Genomic DNA, 20,329 nt, shown 5'->3' with positions numbered 1-20,329 from the left:
GATCTGCAGAGAAGAATGGGAGAAACTCCTCAAATACAGGTGTGCCAAGCTTGTAGCATCACACCCAAGAACACTCAAGGCTGTAATCGCTGCCAAAGGTGCTTCAACAAAATACTGAGTAAAGGGTCTGAATACTTATGTAAATGTTATACGTGCAAAAATGTCTAAACCTGTTTTTGATTTGTCATTATGGCGTATTGTCCGTAGATTGAGGGGGAAAACTATTTAATCCATTTTAGAAAAATGCTGTAATGTAACAAATTGTGGAAAAAGTCAAGGGGTCTGAATACTTTCAGAATGCACTGTGTGTAAATATATATATATTTTTGAGTCTAGACAATTACTTGGAATTTCAATTTGTAGGTCAATTCAACAGGAGATATTCCATGATTCTAGATTCCCCCCAAAAAGCTGAAAGCAATAGATGAACTATAACACTACTTTGATCAACATACTTGGAATAAGTGCATGAATTCTTAATCTGGCAGTCCATTAGCTTTGACACAACAAATACTGGGGTAAAACACAGAACAACTGAACAATCAGTTTGAGGACACTTTTCACAGACAATGCAGCAATCATACTGTATTTTGGTTTTTGGGAAGCTTTCCGTTTCTCTTCTCAAAGCTTGAAAAGGGTTCCATTACATAAGCAGTCAAAGACATATTCCACAGTTTCATATAGTGGTCAGAGTTATACCCTATACACACCCAAAGAACAAGAGACAAAAAGAAAGATGGCCACCTGAGAATTCAAAAGTTGAACAAGTCCTTTTGTGATTGGGTGCCCCTGCGGTTTGGATCAACCCAACAGTACCACTGACCTGTAAAACCCAAGTAATAATGAGAAGAACACAGTATTGTATGTTTTGCTGTAATTCTGAATATTTCAGTATCTAGGTTCTTTTTTAGGATAGTGACAATATGATCGGCCTTAGGAATTATAACGTTCTTTACACGATTTCATACCATTTCCTATTACCCATAAATAATTTTCCATTCACGTACACATACAACAGACAAAAGACTGTAATGCTTTGCAGGTCCTTTTCCTTGAACAAAACCTTTTTGAGAAACAAAATACATGCAATCTTTGTTGACTCAATCCCGCTGTGTCTCTGCTGGTTGACCTGCTTCTGACCTTCTCAGGATGTGAAGGCACATTTGGATTCTGATTCAATCCAACGGCAATCCATAAAATCTGTGAACATTTTACATTGCACCATATTCCTTTTGGTGCTTGCTGAGGCTGTGCATCTGACAAAAATGTGGAGCTAATATACATAATCCTCTTGGACCCTTCCACAGTCACTGCACATGAAGGCCAGAGAGGAGATGGGGTGTTGCAGGAAATGCTGCTATTTTCCTACAGAGTAAAGACTCTCAAATGAGACAGAGCTAACTCTATACATTCACTCATTTCAGTCACTGTGAGTTTGTGCAGATTGAACCAGACTAGAGAAACCAAATGTTGCCATCTCTCTGCAGAGTGTGGTTCTGTGTGAAATATTGCTCCATTTGGACTCACATTAGTTCATGTGGGATTCCTGAACGGCATTCCCATGTCCCTTATTCTGTACCTCATGGAGGGTGCTATCTATCCTGACTGTGTCCATGTTCCCCAGGGCCTTGGTTCAGTACAGTACAGTATTTAGCAGTAAGAGGGTTTGTGTGCGGCACCCCAGCTCACACTGTTTGGCTGGGTCTTTAGGAGGAAAGCAGGACTGGGCGTGTGGAGGGGAGGTGGTGGGAGCTGACACAACACTGCAGACATGAGGGCCTGTCGGGACAGTGGCAGCTAACATTGGTAGTGGATATGCTGGTGTTGGTGCACTTTTCCATCCATGTGTGAGTGGGTGTGTGTGTGGATGTCTGTGTAGATCTTTGGGTAGACCTTAGGTACCGCCAGACCGCTGCCTCCCTGGGCCAGGAGGAGCTGCTGCTGCTGGGTCATGTAGTAGCTCAGGCAGTCTTTGTCCCCGCTGGGGGGGCAGGCTGGTACCCGGGGGGGCGGGCGCTGTGAGGCGGTCAGAGCCTGGGTGGTGACCACACCTCCAGAGGAGCAGTGGCGTTTGGACTGACAGAACCACAGCAGGACAGTACCCAAGATGAACACCAACCCGGCTGGGAGGCCGATGATCACAGGCCAGGGCAGGCTGGGGGAGGTAGCCGTGGGGATGGGAGTGTGGTGAGGCTTTGGGTCTGGAGGGGAGAGAAGAGGAAATATGGGGAGTTATGAGCAGCTTGGTCAAAAGTCACTATTAAAACCTGATGGAGAATACATACAGTAGAAAATATAACCATTATTAAAACAACTTCAGTTTAACAGTTGTGGATGATGGGTGCATCACATGTTGTTTGGTTGTGAATGTGACAGGATGTTATATGGTTGTAACAGGGAGTTATGGTTAAACAGGGTGTTATAATATGGTTGTAACAGGATGTTATGGTTAAACAGGGTGTTAAAATATGGTGGTAACAGGGAGTTATGGTTAAACAGGGTGTTATAATATGGTGTTAACAGGGTGTTATGGTTAAACAGGGTGTTATAATATGGTGGTAACAGGGTGTTATGGTTAAACAGGGTGTTATAATATGGTGGTAACAGGATGTTATGGTTAAACAGGGTGTTATAATATGGTGGTAACAGGGAGTTATGGTTAAACAGGGTGTTATAATATGGTGGTAACAGGGTGTTATGGTTAAACAGGGTGTTATAATATGGTGGTAACAGGGTGTTATGGTTAAACAGGGTGTTATAATATGGTGGTAACAGGATGTTATGGTTAAACAGGGTGTTATAATATGGTGATAACAGGGTGTTATGGTTAAACAGGGTGTTATAATATGGTGTTAACAGGGTGTTATGGTTAAACAGGGTGTTATAATATGGTGGTAACAGGGTGTTATGGTTAAACAGGGTGTTATAATATGGTGGTAACAGGGTGTTATGGTTAAACAGGGTGTTATATGGTTGTAACAGGGTGTTATGGTTAAACAGGGTGTTATAATATGGTGGTAACAGGGTGTTATGGTTAAACAGGGTGTTATAATATGGTGGTAACAGGGTGTTATGGTTAAACAGGGTGTTACAATATGGTGGTAACAGGGTGTTATGGTTAAACAGGGTGTTATGATTAAACAGGGTGTTATAATATGGTGGTAACAGGCTGTTATGGTTAAACAGGGTGTTATAATATGGTTGTAACAGGATGTTATGGTTAAACAGGGTGTTATAATATGGTGGTAACAGGGTGTTATGGTTAAACAGGGTGTTATAATATGGTTGTAACAGGGTGTTATGGTTAAACAGGGTGTTATAATATGGTTGTAACAGGATGTTATGGTTAAACAGGGTGTTATAATATGGTGGTAACAGGGTGTTATGGTTAAACAGGGTGTTATAATATGGTGGTAACAGGGTGTTATGGTTAAACAGGGTGTTATAATATGGTGGTAACAGGGTGTTATGGTTAAACAGGGTGTTATAATATGGTTGTAACTGGGTGTTATGGTTAAACAGGGTGTTATATAGTTGTAACAGGCTGTTAAGGTTAAACAGGGTGTTATAATATGGTTGTAACCGGGTGTTATGGTTAAGCACGGTGTTATATAGTTGTAACAGGCTGTTAAGGTTAAACAGGGTGTTATAATATGGTTGTAACCGGGTGTTATGGTTAAGCACGGTGTTATATAGTTGTAACAGGCTGTTATGGTTAAACAGGGTGTTATAATATGGTTGTAACCGGGTGTTATGGTTAAACAGGGTGTTATAATATGGTTGTAACCAGGTGTTATGGTTAAACAGGGTGTTATAATATGGTTGTAACCAGGTGTTATGGTTAAACAGGGTGTTATAATATGGTTGTAACCGGGTGTTATGGTTAAACAGGGTGTTATAATATGGTTGTAACCAGGTGTTATGGTTAAACAGGGTGTTATAATATGGTTGTAACCAGGTGTTATGGTTAAACAGGGTGTTATAATATGGTTGTAACCGGGTGTTATGGTTAAGCACGGTGTTATATAGTTGTAACAGGGTGTTCCACTCACCTGGCAGGACAGTGAGGTAAGCACTGCGGAAGCTGTAACCCATGGTGTTGGCACCCAGACAGATGTACATCCCAGCGTCCTCCTCCTTGGCCCGGGTGATGAGCAGCTTGTTGAGGTAGGAGCCGTCTGGCCTGGACCACACCTCTCCCGTGGGCAGCACCACGAAGCCATGGTCGCCCACCTCGATGGTGGAGTTGTACTTGTTCTCGTCCCCCGGCTCCACCCTCTTCAGCCACTGAATCACCGGCTTGACGTCACTGCGGACCTTACACTGGAATGAGGTGGTACCGCCGTAGTCCACCGTGGTGTTCACCGGATGGGTGCCGGTTAGGATAGGCTTGGAATTTGTCCGCTCTATAAAGGGGAATACATTTAGAGCATATTCATGCTATTCAAATGAACAGAAAAGATATTGCCATGTTCAGCGCTTTCCTCTCGTTCTCTGTGCTGCGGCTAGAATAGGCTGAGGTTGAGGGAGAAAATGACACATTTGACACAAGCAAGCACAAGTTTTATTCACTTCCTCCTCTCCGCTTCTGGGTTTGGTAGAAACATGTGTTTTTTTAGTCAGCACACAGCTGGGATATAATGCTAAGCAGATGGTCAAGGGGAGAGAGAGAGAGGGAGGCTGAGGCTCACCATACCACATCAGCCCAGGATTAACCCAACCTCAACCAACCATTACCAACCTAAACCCAAACCCCATCCTCAAAACTCAACTATAAACCAATCTGACCAGTAAACAAGAGTTAATCCCCAACCTCCAAACCTCCAACCCCCCTGTATTATTACCCTACTCTAACCCTAGAAGGTAGCCTAGTGGTTAGACCGTTGGGCCAGTAATCGAAAGGTTGCTGGATGAAATCCCCAAGCTGATAAGGTCAAAATCTGTCATTCTGCCCCTGAGCAAGGCAGTTTACCCACTGTTCCCTGGGTGCTGAAAATATGGATGTTGATTAAAGCAGCCCCCTGCACCTGTCTGATTCAGAGGGGTTGGGTTAAAAGTGGAAGACACCTTTCAGTTGAAGGCATTCAGTTGTACAACTGACTAGGTATCCCCTTTTCCCTTACCCTCAATGCTAATTAAACTTCAACAATGAAGTTTTATTATTATAACACCCTGTTTAACCATAACACCCTGTTACCACCATATTATAACACCCTGTTTAACCATAACACCCTGTTACCATCATATAAAATATAAATCAACGAAAAAACAATACATCTATACTGAAAGTAAGTAAGTGACCAAACTTACGGATTACTTCCACTTTGTATGTGGCGTTGATCTCTCCAGCCCGGTTGGAGACGTGGCAGGTGTACTTCCCGCTGTTCTCAGGGGTCAGATTCTTCAGACTCAGGGTCCACTTCTTCTTACGGCCCTCGCCCACCTCCTCAGGGGTCAGCGGCTTGTTGTCCTTCAGCCACACGATGTCCGGACGAGGGTTCCCGCTGGCCGTGCACTTCAGCCGTACTGAGCTGCCCACCGGCCGGGCGATCACGCGCTTCCTCATCTTGGCTGGCTGCGTGAAGCGTGGTCGGACTGCGATCAAAGAAAGGGTTGTTTACGAAATAGTGTTGTTGAGAAAAAGGATAAACTTCACAGGAACAGTTTATAATGGTATGCACAATGCACACCAGACAACATTTAAATATCGCAATGAATCACGCAGGATGACTTTGAACATAATTAAGGTTGAGTATGTTTGTTTGACAACGTTCTTTTTCTTACACTGAACAAATAAATATTATGTGTATGTTGTGGGGCTTCCATTTGGGGTCAAACAGTATTTCTGGTGTGGCGGCACTATTCAGCATAACATAACTCGGCAAGGGGCACGTTGACAAAACCAACACTTTCTCCTTTAAAGTTTCACTCAGCAGTTCAACGCTGGTTGTATCTGAACTGTGTCGAGGCAGAGTCATCAGGAGAAAAGAAAATACAATAGTGGACTCCAGTTTGATACGACTGGTCAAAGAGGGCAGCCAACAGAGAGAGAGGGGAGAGGATGGAATGTTTCCCCAATCACACTTCACTCAAATAGCCTGCTCTCTGGCCTGTCAGAGGTAATTACCCAAGCAAACATCACCCTGCTGGTGAGGGTGGTGGTGGTGGTGGTGGTGGTGGGGGGGTGCCAGACACACTAGAACTACACCCCCTCTAGAGACTGGGCCACTACATACCCATCACTACGACAATGCCCTGTTTTCTAAATGATCTAGGGTCAGATGATACCAGAGATAAACGTCAGAGAGAGAGAGAGAGAAAGAGAGAGAGAGAGAGAGAGAGAGAGAGAGAGAGAGAGAGAGAGAGAGAGAGAGAGACCGTGCTCAGTGTCTTACCCAGTTTCCCTGAGAGGTCAGTGTGGTATTCTGGGTCTCCCGCTGTTCCTGCTCCGTCCCTCCCAGTGCTGGCATCCTCTACAGACAGAGAGAGACAGACAGACAGATAGAGTTAGCATAGCATCAGTGTCAGTGGGAAATAACATCCTCCCAGTGATAAAACAGTTTCATAATTCACAGCTCTAGCAGTGATCCAATATGCTCTAATGTGTCTGTGGATGTAGTAGTGGGATTAGGCCAGAACCAGAATCCAGCCTGAAGTAACATGGGATGATGAAGACCCCAGATCATCTCTGTGACTGGTCCTGCTCAAGGCTTTGTTCTGCCAGCCCCCTCCTCACTCCAGGAGACACAGAGTGATGGACTAACAATGATGAGTCAATGCTAAACAGATCGGCGATACTGAACGTCATGAAACCACTTCAAGATGTGGACATATTCTGAGGAGCCGTTCATGCAAGAATCAGACGTTACATCAGGTAGGACTGGGTAAACCAATGCCAACTTGTCAAAACTGATAAGTGACTGATCTATTCTCAGTGGCTATATGTGCTAATATTGGCCTGGCTGGCCTGCGCTGAAGAAAAATCTGATGCTTGTGAAAAGAGCGAGCGAAGAACAGTCTTGGACCACCTGCGGGTGCCACATGCATTGATTTGGAGCCAACGTCTTTGAATTCAGCCATTTGGACTGAGAATACATTTAAATGCAAATAGAAGAAAATGAAGGCAGCTTCCTGTTGGCTCTTTTTGTGCAGTGCTGGATGGTTGTATCTGACGAACTGGTAACCTGAGTTGCTGTATGGTATTCTGCTTACACCACACTCTCCCCTGCTCCTCCCTCCAACTCCAACACATGACCGGCATGTTCAGAGCTGGCAGTTCTTTGAAGCCGGCGGCAGGACAGTTTGATCTCAAAGAATACATGGTTAAGCACTCTTACAGTACTGGGCCTACAAAAGAGAGGAGAGGAGGGGAGGAGGGGAGAGGAAGAGGTGAAAAGGTGTGGAGAATAGAAGAGAGGAGGGGAGTGGAGGAAGAGAGGAAAAGAAGGGAGAAATAGGAGAGAGGAAGGGGAGAAGAGAGGAGAGGAAAAGTAGAGAGGAAGAGGAGGAGAGGAAGAGGAGGAGAAGAAAGGAGAGAAAGAGCACGAGGAGAGAGGAAGAGGAGAAGAGGGGAGAGGAAGAAGAGAGGAAGAGAAAGGAAGAGAAGATAGGTTATGAGAGGAAGAGGAAAGAGGAAGAGGAGAGAGGGTAGGAAGAGAGAGGAAGAGAAGAGAATATAGGAAATGAGAGGAAGAGGAAAGAGAAAGAGGGGGAGATGAAGAGAAGAGAGGAAGAGGAGAGAGGAAGAGGAGGATAAGAGAGGGGATACATTTTTTTAACCTTTATTTAACTAGGCAAGTCAGAGGAGAGGAGAGGAAGAGAAGAAAGGAAGAGAGCACCACTGATGGACACCGGACAGCTTCATTATCAATCCACTCACCCAGCCATGCTCCTTACATACTAGGCCCCTACAGTGTAGGGGCCCCTACAATGGGCCCCTACACTCCCTCCCTCTCTCTCTCTCCCTCCACAGTACCCTTTCTTCAAATCAAAATGCAAATACAATGTATAGGTATATACACCACATACATTTGAAGTCGGATGTTTACATACACTTAGGTTGGAGTCATTAAAACACGTTTTTCAACCACTCCACACATTTCTTGTTAAACAAACTATAGTTTTGGCAAGTCGGTTAGGACATCTACTTTGTGCATGACACAAGTAATTTTTCCAACAATTGTTTAGACAGATTATTTCACTTATAATTCACTGTATCACAATTCCAGTGGGTCAGAAGTTTACATACACTAAGTTGACTGTGCCTGGAAAATTCCAGAAAATTATGTCATGGCTTTAGAAGCTTCTGATCGGCTAATTGACATTATTTGAGTCAATTGGAGGTGTACCTGTGGATGTATTTCAATGCCTACCTTCAAATTCAGTGCCTCTTTGCTTGACATCATGGGAAAATCAAAAGAAATCAGCCAAGTCTGGTTCATCCTTGGGAGCAATTTCCAAACGCCTGAAGGTACCACGGTCATCTGTACAAACATTAGTACGCAAGTATAAACACCATGGGACCACTCAGCCGCCATACCGCTCAAGAAGGAAGCCTGTTCTGCTTCCTGGAGATGAACGTACTTTGGTGCGAAAAGTGCAAATCAATCCCAGAACAAAAGCAAAGGATCTTGTGAAGATGCAGGAGGAAACAGGTACAAAAGTATCTATATCCACAATAAAACGAGTCCTATATCGACATAACCTGAAAGGCCGCTCAGCAAGGAAGAAGCCACTCCTCCAAAACCGCAATAAAAATGCCAGACTACGGTTTGCAACTGCACATGGAGACAAAGATCGTACTTTTGGAGAAATGTCCTCTGGTCTGATGAAACAAAAATAGAACTGTTTGGCCATAATGACCGTCGTTAGGTTAGGATGAAAAATGGGGAGGCTTGCAAGCCGAAGAACACCATCTCAACTGTGAAGCACGGGGGTGGCAGCATCATGTTGTGGGGGTGCTTTGCTGCAGGAGGGACTGGTGCATTTCACAAAATAGATGGCATCATGAGAAAAGGAAAATTATGTGGATATATTGAAGCAACATCTCAAGACATCAGTCAGGAAGTTAAAGCTTGGTCGCAAATGGGTCTTCCAAATGGACAATGACCCCAAGCATACTTCCAAAGTTGTGTGAAAATGGCATAAGGACAACAAAGTCAAGGTATTGGAGTGGCCATCACAAAGCCCTGACCTCAATCCTATAGAAAATCTGTGGGCACAACCTAAAAAGTGTGTGTGAGCAGGGAGGCCTTCAAACCTGACTCAGTTACACCAGCTCTGTCAGGAGGAATGGGCTTAAGGGAAACTTGTGGAAGGCTACCCAAAATGTTTGACCCAAGTTAAACAATTTAAAGGCAATGCTACCAAATACTAATTTCTTTCATCACAATCCCAGTGGGTCAGAAGTTTACATACACTCAGTATGTAAACTTCTGACCCACTGGGATTGTGATGAAAGAAATAAAACCTGAAATAAATCATTCTCTCGACTATTATTCTGACATTTCACATTCTTAAAATAAAGTGGTGATCCTAACTGACCTAAGACAGGGAATTTTTACTAGGATTAAATGTCAGGAATTGTGAAAAACTGAGTTTAAATGTATTTGGCTAAGGGGTATGTAAACTTCCGACTTAAACTGTACATATAAAGTGGGTGAAACACTATGTAAACATTATTAAAGTAATCCTTCTAACCCCCCCCCCTTAAAAGATTTAGATGCACTATTGTAAAGTGGTTGTTCCACTGGATATCATAAGGTGAATGCACCATTTTGTAAGTCGCTCTGGATAGGAGCGTCTGCTAAATGACTTAAATGTAAATGTAAATTAAAGTGACCAGTGTTCCATGACTATGTACATAAGGCAGCAGTCTCTAAGGTACAGGGTAGAGTACCTGGTGCTAGCCTGCTAGTAACAGTGTCTAAGGTTCAGGGTAGAGTACCTGGTGTTAGCCTGCTAGTAACAGTGTCTAAGGTACAGGATAGAGTACCTGGTGTTAGCCTGCTAGTAACAGTCTCTAAGGTACAGGGTAGAGTACCTGGTGTTAGCCTGCTAGTAACAGTGTCTAAGGTTCAGGGTAGAGTACCTGGTGTTAGCCTGCTAGTAACAGTGTCTAAGGTTCAGGGCAGGGTGCTGGGCGGAGGCTGACTAGTGATGACTATTTAACAGTCTGGTGGCCTGGAGACAGAAGCTGTTTTTCAGTTTCTCGGCCCCAGCTTTGATGCACCTGTACTGTCTCCGCCTTGTAGATGCTAGCGGGTAAAAACACGCTCAGGTGGTTGAGGTCCTTGATGATCTTCTTGACCTTCCTGTGACACCAGGTGCTGTAGATGTCCTGGAGGGCAGGCAGCGTGCCCCCGGTGATGCGTTAGGCTGAGTGCCCCACCTTCTGGAGAGCCCTGCCGTTGTGGGCGGTGCAGTTGCCGTACCAGGCGGTGATACAGCCCGACAGAATGCTCTCAAGTGGTGTCTACTGCACATTCAAACACTAAAGGCACTATGAGGGTTTATTGTGATTACACTGTGCACTTACATTTGAGAACACACACACACACAAAGAACATGACCATGTTGAACATCATTCCATCAATTTCAGCTGAACTCAATAACAATATCCACCCTCATTTAATAAGACCCCCCCAATCACAAGTCAAATGTCCTACAGTAATATACCCTCCATGTCCTACAGTAACATACCCTCCATGTCGTACAGTAATACAACCTCCATGTCCTACAGTAATATACCCTCCATGTCCTACAGTAACATACCCTCCATGTCGTACAGTAATACAACCTCCATGTCCTACAGTAATATACCCTCCATGACCTATAGTTATATACCCTCCATGACCTACAGTAATATACCCTCCATGTCCTACAGTAATACAACCTCCATGTCCTACAGTAATAGTTTATGTGTCGGGGGGCTAGGGTCAGTCTGTTATATCTGGAGTATTTCTCCTGTCTTATCCGGTGTCCAGTGTGAATTTAAGTATGCTCTCTCTAATTCTTTCTTTCTTTCTTTCTTTCTTTCTTTCTTTCTTTCTTTCTTTCTTTCTTTCTTTCTTTCTTTCTTTCTTTCTTTCTTTCTTTCTTTCTCTCTCTCTCTCTCTCGGGGGGCCTGAGCCCTAGGACCATGCCTCAGGACTACCTGGCATGATGACTCCTTGTTGTCCCCAGTCCACCTGGCCGTGCTGCTGCTCCAGTTTCAACTGTTCTGCCTGCGGCTATGGAACCCTGACCTGTTCACCGGACGTGCTTGTTGCACCCTCGACAACTACTATGATTATTATTATTTGACCATGCTGGTCATTTATGAACATTTTAACATTTTAACATCTTGACCATGTTCTGTTATAATATCCACCCTGCACAGCCAGAAGAGGACTGGCCACCCCTCATAGCCTGGTTCCTCTCTAGGTTTCTTCCTAGGTTTTTGGCCTTTCTAGGGAGTTTTTCCTAGGGAGTTTTTCCTAGCCACCGTCCTTCTTTCACATGCTTTGCTTGCTGTTTGGGGTTTTAGGCTGGGTTTCTGTACAGCACTTTGAGATATCAGCTGATGTACGAAGGGCTATATAAAAATACATTTGATTGATTGATTGATTGACCAAGCAGCGTGGAAGAGAATGGACCTGGGAGGAAGTTCTGGATGGAAAGGGATCCTGGACATGGGAGGAGATCCAGACTGGATGGGATCGCCTTCCATGGGAACAGGTGGAGGCAGTGAGAGCAGAGTGGCGACGAGAGGAGGCACGATACCAACGGCGAGGCAAGTGCGAGAGGCAGCCCCCAAAAATGTTTTTTTTTGGGGGGGGGGGCACACGGGGAGATTGGCAGAGTCAGGTTGGAGACCTGTGCCAACTCCCCGTGTTTACTGTGGGGGGAGTGTCGCCAGTGCGCAGCTACAGCCCGGTGCGCTCGGTGCAAGCTCCTCACAGGTGCCGTGCTAGAGTTGGCATTCAGCCAGGAAAGAGTATGCCTGCTCAGCGTTCCTGGTTGCGTTTTCTCGACCCTGGTTATCCTGCGCCAGCTCTACGCACGGTAACCCCAGTTCGCCAATACAAACCTGTGCGACCTGTCACAACGCCTCGCGCTTGTTGGGCTACGGAGGTTATCCAGCCAGGACGGGTTGTGCCAGCCATAAGCTCCAGATCTCCAGTGCGCCTCCACGACCCAGTATAGCCTGTGCCTGCGCTGCACACCTGGCCTCCTGCGACGCTTTCCAGTCCGGAGCCTCCAGCGACGTTCCCTAGTCCAGAACTCCCAGAGACGTTCCCTAGTCCAGAGACGTTCCCTAGTCCAGAACTCCCAGCGACGTTCCCTAGTCCAGAACTCCCAGCGATGTTCCCTAGTCCGGTGAGACCTATTCCAGCTCCACGAATGAAGCCTCCAGTGATGATCTATGGTCAGAAGCCTGTAGAGAGGATCTATGGCACGAAGCCTCCAGTGATGATCCATGGCACGAAGCCTCCAGTGATGATCCATGGCACGAAGCCTCCAGTGATGATCCATGGCACGGAACCTCCTGAGACGGCCAGCAGTCCAAAACCTCCTGAGACGGCCCGCAGTCCGGAACCTCCTGAGACGGCCCGCAGTCCGGAACCTCCTGAGATGGCCCGCAGTCCGGAACCTCCTGAGACGGCACGCAGTCCGGAACCTCTAGCGGCGGCCCGCAGCCCAGAACCTCCAGCGGCGGCCTGCAGCCCAGAAACTCCAGAAATGATCTACAGTCCGGTTCCTTCGACGACGATTCACGGTCAGGTGGTCATAAAGCAGAAGGATCAGCGGGTGGAGCGGGGAGGACGCCCAGAACCGGAGCCGCCTCCTATGCTGGAGGTTATGTGGACTGCATTTGAGCCGCCACAGACAATTATCACCCTCCCTACCCTCCCTTTTGTTTTGTGGTGTTTTTTTTTGGTTTGTTGCATTCGGAGTCTGCACCTTTTGGGGGGGTACTGTCACGTCCTGACCCTAGTAAGATGTCATTTTCTATAGTAGAGTAGGTCAGGGCGTGACAGGTGGTGTTTTGTGCTTTTCTATGTTTTCTATTTCTATGTTTGGCACATCCTATACCAGCACCACGCACCAGGCCTCCAGTGCGTCAGCCCAGTCCAACTCGTCCTTTTCCTGCTCCTCGCACTAGCCCTAAGGTGCGTGTTTCCAGTCTGGCACATCCAGAACCAGCACCACGCACCAGGCTTCCAGTGCGTCAGCCCAGTCCAACTCGTCCTGTTCCTGCTCCCCGCACTGGCCCTGAGGTGCGTATCCATAGTCTGGCGTCTCCTAAACCATCACCACGCACCAGGCTTCCAGTGGTTCAGCCCAGTCCAACTCGTCCTGTTCCTGCTCCTCGCACTAGCCCTGAGGTGTGTGTCCCCAGTCTGGTACCTCCACTACCAGCCCCACGCATTAGGCTTCCAGTGCGCCAGCCCAGTCCAGTGCGCCAGCCCAATGACAGTGCCCCGTCCAGAGTGTCCGGCAACAGTACCCTGTCCAGAGTGTCCAGAGACAGTGCCCCGTCCAGAGTGTCCGACGACAGTGCCCCGTCCAGAGTATCCGGCAACAGTACCCCGTCCAGAGTGTCCGACGACAGTGCCCCGTCCAGAGTATCTGGCAACAGTACCCCGTCCAGAGTATCTGACAACAGTGTGCAGTCCGGAACCGAGTGAGACGGCCTACAGTCCGGAACCGAGTGAGACGGCCTACAGTCCGGAACCGAGTGAGACGGCCTACAGTCCGGAACCGAGTGAGACGGCCTACAGTCCGGAACCGAGTGAGACGGCCTACAGTCCGGAGCTCCCAGAGTCGGCCTACAGTCCGGAGCTCCCAGAGGACAGTCCAGGGTCTTCAGTGACTGGCCTCTGGCAAAGGTATGCAGTGGGGGTGGTTTGGTCAGGTAGGGGATTAAGGCCTGAGCCTAAGCCACCTCCACTGTAGGAGGTTTGGGGAGGGGGGGAAGGGGGGTGTAGCACAGGAGCCGTCGGTGATGGCAGCCACCCTCCCTTCCCTCCCTTTAGTTTTGGGATTTATTTTGTTTTGGGGGTTTATTTTGGTTATTTGTGTGAGGTGCATCCGGGGTCTGCACCTTTGGGGGGGGGGGGTACTGTCATGTCCTGCCCAGTATAGGGGTTATTTGTTATTGTAGTTTGGTCAGGACGTGGCAGGGGGTGTTTGTTTTATGTGGTTCAGGGTGTGTTTTGTGTATGTGTTTAGGTAGAGGGGTATTTGATTTATTAGTCCGGGGTTTGTTAGTCATTGTTCTATGTTAGTATATTTCTATGTTCTATCTAGTCTTTTGTATTTCTATGTTTAGTTAATTGGGGTTGGACCTTCAATTGGAGGCAGCTGGTTATTGTTGCCTCTGATTGAGAGTCCTATAATTAGGAGTTTGTTTTTCATGGGTTTTTGTGGGAGATTGTTCTTGTTTAGCTGTTTGCCTGACAAGACTGTCAAGTTCGTTTTTGTTTTGTATACGTTTATGTGTTTTCCTTCTTCACCAAATAAAAAGAAGATGAGTGTACATTTTCCCGCTGCCTCTTGGTCTCTACCCTACGAAACCCGTGACACCATGTCCTACAATAATATACCCTCCATGTGCTACATTCATTTACCCTCCATGTCCTACAGTAATATACCCTCCATGTCCTACAATAATATGCCTTCCATGTCCTACAGTAATATACCCTCCATGTTCTACAGTAATATACCCTCCATGTTCTACAGTAATATACCCTCCATGTCCTACAGTAATTACAGTAATATATCATCCATGTCCTACAGTAATTACAGTAAAATAGCCTCCATGTCCTAAGGTAAAATACCCACCATGTCCTACAGTAATTACAGTAATATACCCTCCATGTCCTACAGTAATCACAGTAATATACCCTCCATGTTCTACAGTAATATACCCTTAGTGTCCTACAGTAATATACCCTCCATATCCTACAGTAATTACAGTAATATACCCTCCATGTTCTACAGTAATATACCTTCCATGACCTACAGTAATTTCAGTAATATACCTTCCATGTCCTACAGTAATATATCCTCCATGCCCTACAGTAATATATCCTCCATGTCCTACAATAATATACCCTCCATGTACTACAGTAACATACCCTCCATGTCCTACAGTAATTTCACTAATATACCTTCCATGTCCTACAGTAATTGTAGTAATATACCCTCCGTGTTATACAGTAATTACAGTAATATATCCTCCATGTCCTACAGTAATATACCCCCATGTCCTACATTAATTACAGTAATAGCCTACATGTCCTACAGTAATTACAGTAATATACCCTCCATGTCTGACAGTAATTACAGTAATATACCCTCCACATCCTACAGTAATTTCAGTAGTATACCCTCCATGTCCTACAGTAATATACCCTCCATGTCCTACAGTAATATACCCTCCATGTCCTACAGTAATTACAGTAATACCCTCCATGTCCTACAGTAATTACACAAATATACACTCCATGTTCGACAGTAATTACATGAATATACCCTCCATGTACTAGTAATATACCCTCCATGTCCTACAGTAATTACAGTAATATACCCTCTATGTCCTACAGTAATTACAATATTATACCCTCCATGTGCTACAGTAATTACAGTAGTATACCCTTCATGTCCTACAGTAATATACCCTCCGTGTCCTACAGTAATTACAGTAATACCCTCCATGTCCTACAGTAATTACACAAATATACACTCCATGTTCGACAGTAAATACATGAATATACCCTCCATGTACTACAGTAATATACCCTCCATGTCCTACAGTAATTACATTAATATACCCTCTATGTCCTACAGTAATTACAATATTATACCCTCCATGTGCTACAGTAATTACAGTAGTATACCCTTCATGTCCTACAGTAATATACCCTCCATGATCTACAGTAATTACAGTAATATACCCTCCATTAGCCTTCTGAAATACAGTATATCCAAACAGCATGGCTGCAGAAAATCAGCCTTCACCCGTTGCGGCCCGCCCATCAAAAACTCTCGCTGATTCATAGAAAGTCAAACAAAGACATGCAGTATGAGGGGAGTCAGGTTTCTCAATAAAACAAACTCCCTTTCCCCTTTCTTCTGGGGAAAATGGCACAACAGCGTGCTACATTTCACACATTCACTGACTGGGTGCCCTGTGACAGGCCTGTTTGTGTAACCCCACAGTGTATTTGTTTTAATGTCTGCAGAGTAGCTAGGCGGCAGCTCTGGAAGGCCCGGCGCTCAGTCCTCCGAAATATGAATCCCTGAGTCCAGTGTTGGTGTAGACCTCTGTTTTCCAATGGGGTCATGTCCTTCAGTAATTTTTATTCAGAGACATTGGATCTCAGTCTGGACAGTCTAGTTTGGTAGCGAGAGGGTGGGTGGGTCAGTGTCTACTGTCCTCTCTTATTCACTGGCCAAGCCTAACTCTTCACAGTTCAATTGTGGCTTGAAACCCTCAGAATCAGAGCTTTGCCACAACATGTTTTAGATTGATGTACAAGGCCAGATAATAGAATGGTTGGACAGAATATTACCCCCAACTAAACACCCAGATCAAAACAAATAATATTTCTCCCAAAACCACGCTAATTACTCTGTCATCTTTTCTGCTTTTTGAGCAGAAACTAGAGTGTGAAACCCGAGAGGGATTGTTATTCCAGCTCCACACACAAAGACTGAGCTCCAGAGGATTGACAGTGTGCAATGCTAGCTACAACCTTCACCCCCAGCTCTCTTGAGAATCTGATTTACACAATTCCAGGGCCTAGCTTATGGAAACCATTACCATTTGGTGCTGTTACACAGGTCTGTATTAACGACTGGCTCTAAACGGAGGGGGAGATTTACGAGCAGTGGCGTTACTAAATTATCTAGTGCCACTACACCCGTACAAAGGAATGAATAACACAGAGAGGCCGACAGATTAACAACCTGTTGAGGATATTTACAGTCAAAATCGCACCAGATGCATCTTTGAAGCGTTAACATTTTCAAAGTTCATTAAACATTACTGATTCGGCGCTATTAAAATGTTGACATTTCACATTTCCTGAGTGTGAGTTTTAATTGGTTTTAATGGCCAGACGATGTATGCTTGGCTTGCATTGCCTAAGAACTCAATTCGCAGAGGCCCTCCACAAATCCTTTTCATCTCCCTTTTTGTAGAGCGAGTGTCTTCAGCATGAAAGAGACATGAAACTAGAGTGAATCTTTTTAAACATTCTTTTTCACTAAGCTGTTCACCTAATAGTTGCTCCTTTGAAAGTTATTTTAGACTGAGCCAAGGCAACAACGTTTATGACTAATACTATTTACTAAATGTGATTACGCATTGCAATTTCTGAGCTATATCAACAAATATGAACATGCTTAAACTGTAAATTGTTCTGTGAATAGTTTCCAGCTTTCAGACCATTCCATAAGGTAATCCATCTGCATGGGCCGATTACCCAGGATGCCTTGCTCTCTGGCAGGGGTCCACGGCGAGGAATTGCATGGCAGATTTAGGGAGGACTTATTCTGTCGAGCAGAGGACTGACCCGGCATTAAGCATTTCCTCTTCTCTTTTAGGGATTACCGGCACAGAGGGGGGAACGACTTGGACCACGCGACTTCCTGCCTCAGTCCAGGGTTCTCTGGGACCTCAGCACCAGGAGAGTCAGAGGGTCAAAACTAGCCACAATCTGGCCTTCTGGGCTGACTCCTGGTCTATCTGTTCTGGACTCACTTTTCTAAATGAGTCTGGACCCAGTACCACTGTCCTATGAGTCTGGACCCAGCTGCTCTGAAGCTACCCTGCAACAGCCAGGAGCTTCCAACTGACACGTAGGTCGATGTCTAAGGGGTTTGTCAACAAATCAACAGCTACAGCACTAGCACGAAATAGCGCAATGTTGGTATGATAAGTCCATAGTCCAGAATGCAATGTATTTAAAAAAGAATATGAATGTGTAACAGACAGGTTGGGGATAGATTCCATTTAATCAAAACAACATGATACAGATGTACCTACATCAGTATCTGGAGAGACATTCTGAGAGCCAGTCTAGTTCAACATGGCGGTGGTTCAGTCAGGAACGGGAACTTAAGCAATAGCTAACACTTTTCCTTACTCAGACTGTTAGGGACCCCAAGACAAACACCTGCTATTATAACAAGTCATTCGAACCCCCTAAAACACCACAGTATATGTCCCTTCTAAATTCAGAAACAAACCGATCAGTTCAGCAACAGGTTCAGCTCTCTATGTTCAAAGTCAACACTAACAGACAAGTATTTCAGTGATTTCTACTGCGATCTTTCAGACCAAAGAAAAACACAGCTTATGTGTGTGTGTGTTTTTGTAACTCCAAGCAGAGCTCTGTACTTCCTCACGTCGGTTTGATCTCCTGCCATCAACGGGCTCTGTAGTCTAACTGTGGTCACCTGTGTGAGGGGAAGGATAGAGGACCTGCTGCACCTCAGGTTCCAGTGTGTACAGAGTCCCGTGGGCAGCCGTGTTCAGCACACACAGCTGGGACGCACACACACACTGTCCTTGACTGTCATTCTCTGGAGAAAAATATCCTTTTGTTGTTCCACTTATGGTAAGAGAATGGAAGCTGTTTTTGGTGTGCCGTGCATACTCTGTAAAACTAGACCACTGGTCAGTGTCTCCCTGACATACCCTGTCAGAACCACTTTGGGCTTGTAGTTTCTATACCTGGCAGTGTTGGAGGGTTGCTCTGTGTGTGGAAGAGAGAAGCAGCAGGTATAATCACTAGGGGGAGGTAATGTCTGATTAGGCATCATTCTGATTAGGCATCACCTGGTATTAGTGAGAGGAAGAAATCCACCTATAGTAGTGTAGATCAGTGGTTCCAACCAGGTGTACTAGGACCCCTGGGGATACATGGCCTATCCACAGGGGGTACTTGAGAAGAGTCATGAGACCATAGACCTACTGGTAAAATGCACAAGGGGGTACTTCAGTGGTACTCCGAGCAGAGCAACATTCAGTTGGTTGTACAGTAACTGATAAAGGTAGGGAACCACTGGTTAAGATGGCTAAACACTCCAATTTCGTCTGGTATGACGTAGCATTGCGATAAAGCCGCTCTCACTACACTTGAAGTTAATAAGAATACGACTTTCAGATCGCAAAAAACGTCTATCATACATGTCAGGTGTCAATACTGGCCGATGTCACAACGCGGGAGGTTGTCTTCTCTCGAATGAGCCATTGACCATATTTTTGCGATACTCCTACCTAGATACATTTGTAATTTAACAAAGGGTCTACCACATTTCTCCTACTCGTCTGCCTTTTCAGTCCAGGGTGCATTGCATGGCCGTTGCAAATGTCAGACTCCACTCCACGAGGCACATATATCTGCAGGTTGAACATGGTGAGATTGTAGACTCCTAAACTGATAGTGCAGTTTGTTTAGGCAATTTTACAGCTAGCTAGCTACTTCACATGCTGATGTTGACTTTGGTATTATTTTGTGTAGCTAAGTTTGATAGTTTGCTAGCTAGCTAGCTAGCCAGCCCATAGAGAGGGTATTGCATTGTGGCTTTTGTGGTCAACTTGAGCTGCAACTGATTTCCACAATGTTGCCACCAACCTAATTATAATGACAACAAATATTGTATGCACATATTTAACACTCCACATTATAGGAATTTGTGGTTTTGGGTGGATTTTTTTCTTTATCATAGTTCAAATACATAGTATGATTAATGATTAATGTGATGGATCTTTTGTCATGAAACATTGCAAACCGATTCCTATTCACTATTGAAATGTGCTATACCAGGGTTACTGTTAAGTTTCTGTATCTATTACTTTAATGTATCTTTAAATGGTAATGGAACGCTATCGTATTCTGCTGAACAATTTGGAATTGATGGTGCGGTTGATTGTTGAGATGAACATTTTGAAAATGAATATAAAGAACAGATCCTTGGAGCATGAACATTACTAAGTACAAATATAATGTCAACATTCGCTAAAATAACATATCTGAGTACAAGTGGTCCATCCAGTTGGTCATAAATGTCAAGTGCGATGCATTTTATAAGTTCTGAAACCTGCAGTTAGTATCATGTTCTGTGTGTATCCGCACTAAAATGACTTTTTTTGTTCACTGTTCAAACTTTGTTTTCTGCCTCACTTGGAAAGCACATTTCCCTCATGCCTGTGTGCAGGGGCTGCTTCATATCATGTTAACACTTCATTTACTCAGGGTCACGTATGAAAGCCAAATATTTGCCTAAAATGGGTTTATGGGTGGACTGGAGAAGACACAATGGAACGCTG

General features: G+C 45.1%; 1 protein-coding gene across 1 annotated transcript in view; it reads right to left on the bottom strand.

Moving 5' to 3' along the window:
- Positions 1-565: 565 nt before the first annotated feature.
- fgfrl1a (fibroblast growth factor receptor like 1a) overlaps positions 566-20,329 on the bottom strand; it is a 91,498-nt gene continuing 71,734 nt past the window's right edge. Inside the window, exons 5-8 of the mRNA XM_014212756.2 lie at positions 6,396-6,473; positions 5,311-5,595; positions 4,053-4,406; positions 566-2,201 (exon numbers count right to left, since the gene is read on the bottom strand). Coding sequence (XP_014068231.1) covers positions 1,798-2,201; positions 4,053-4,406; positions 5,311-5,595; positions 6,396-6,473 — 1,121 coding nt within the window. The 3' untranslated portion in view covers positions 566-1,797. The remainder of the gene's footprint in view (positions 2,202-4,052; positions 4,407-5,310; positions 5,596-6,395; positions 6,474-20,329) is intronic.

This window comes from Salmo salar, chromosome ssa09, assembly GCF_905237065.1.
Source record: "Salmo salar chromosome ssa09, Ssal_v3.1, whole genome shotgun sequence".
Classification (NCBI taxonomy): Eukaryota; Metazoa; Chordata; class Actinopteri; order Salmoniformes; family Salmonidae; genus Salmo; species Salmo salar.
The sequence above is the reverse complement of the archived record's forward strand: the minus strand, read 5'-3'. Positions and strand labels throughout refer to the sequence as shown.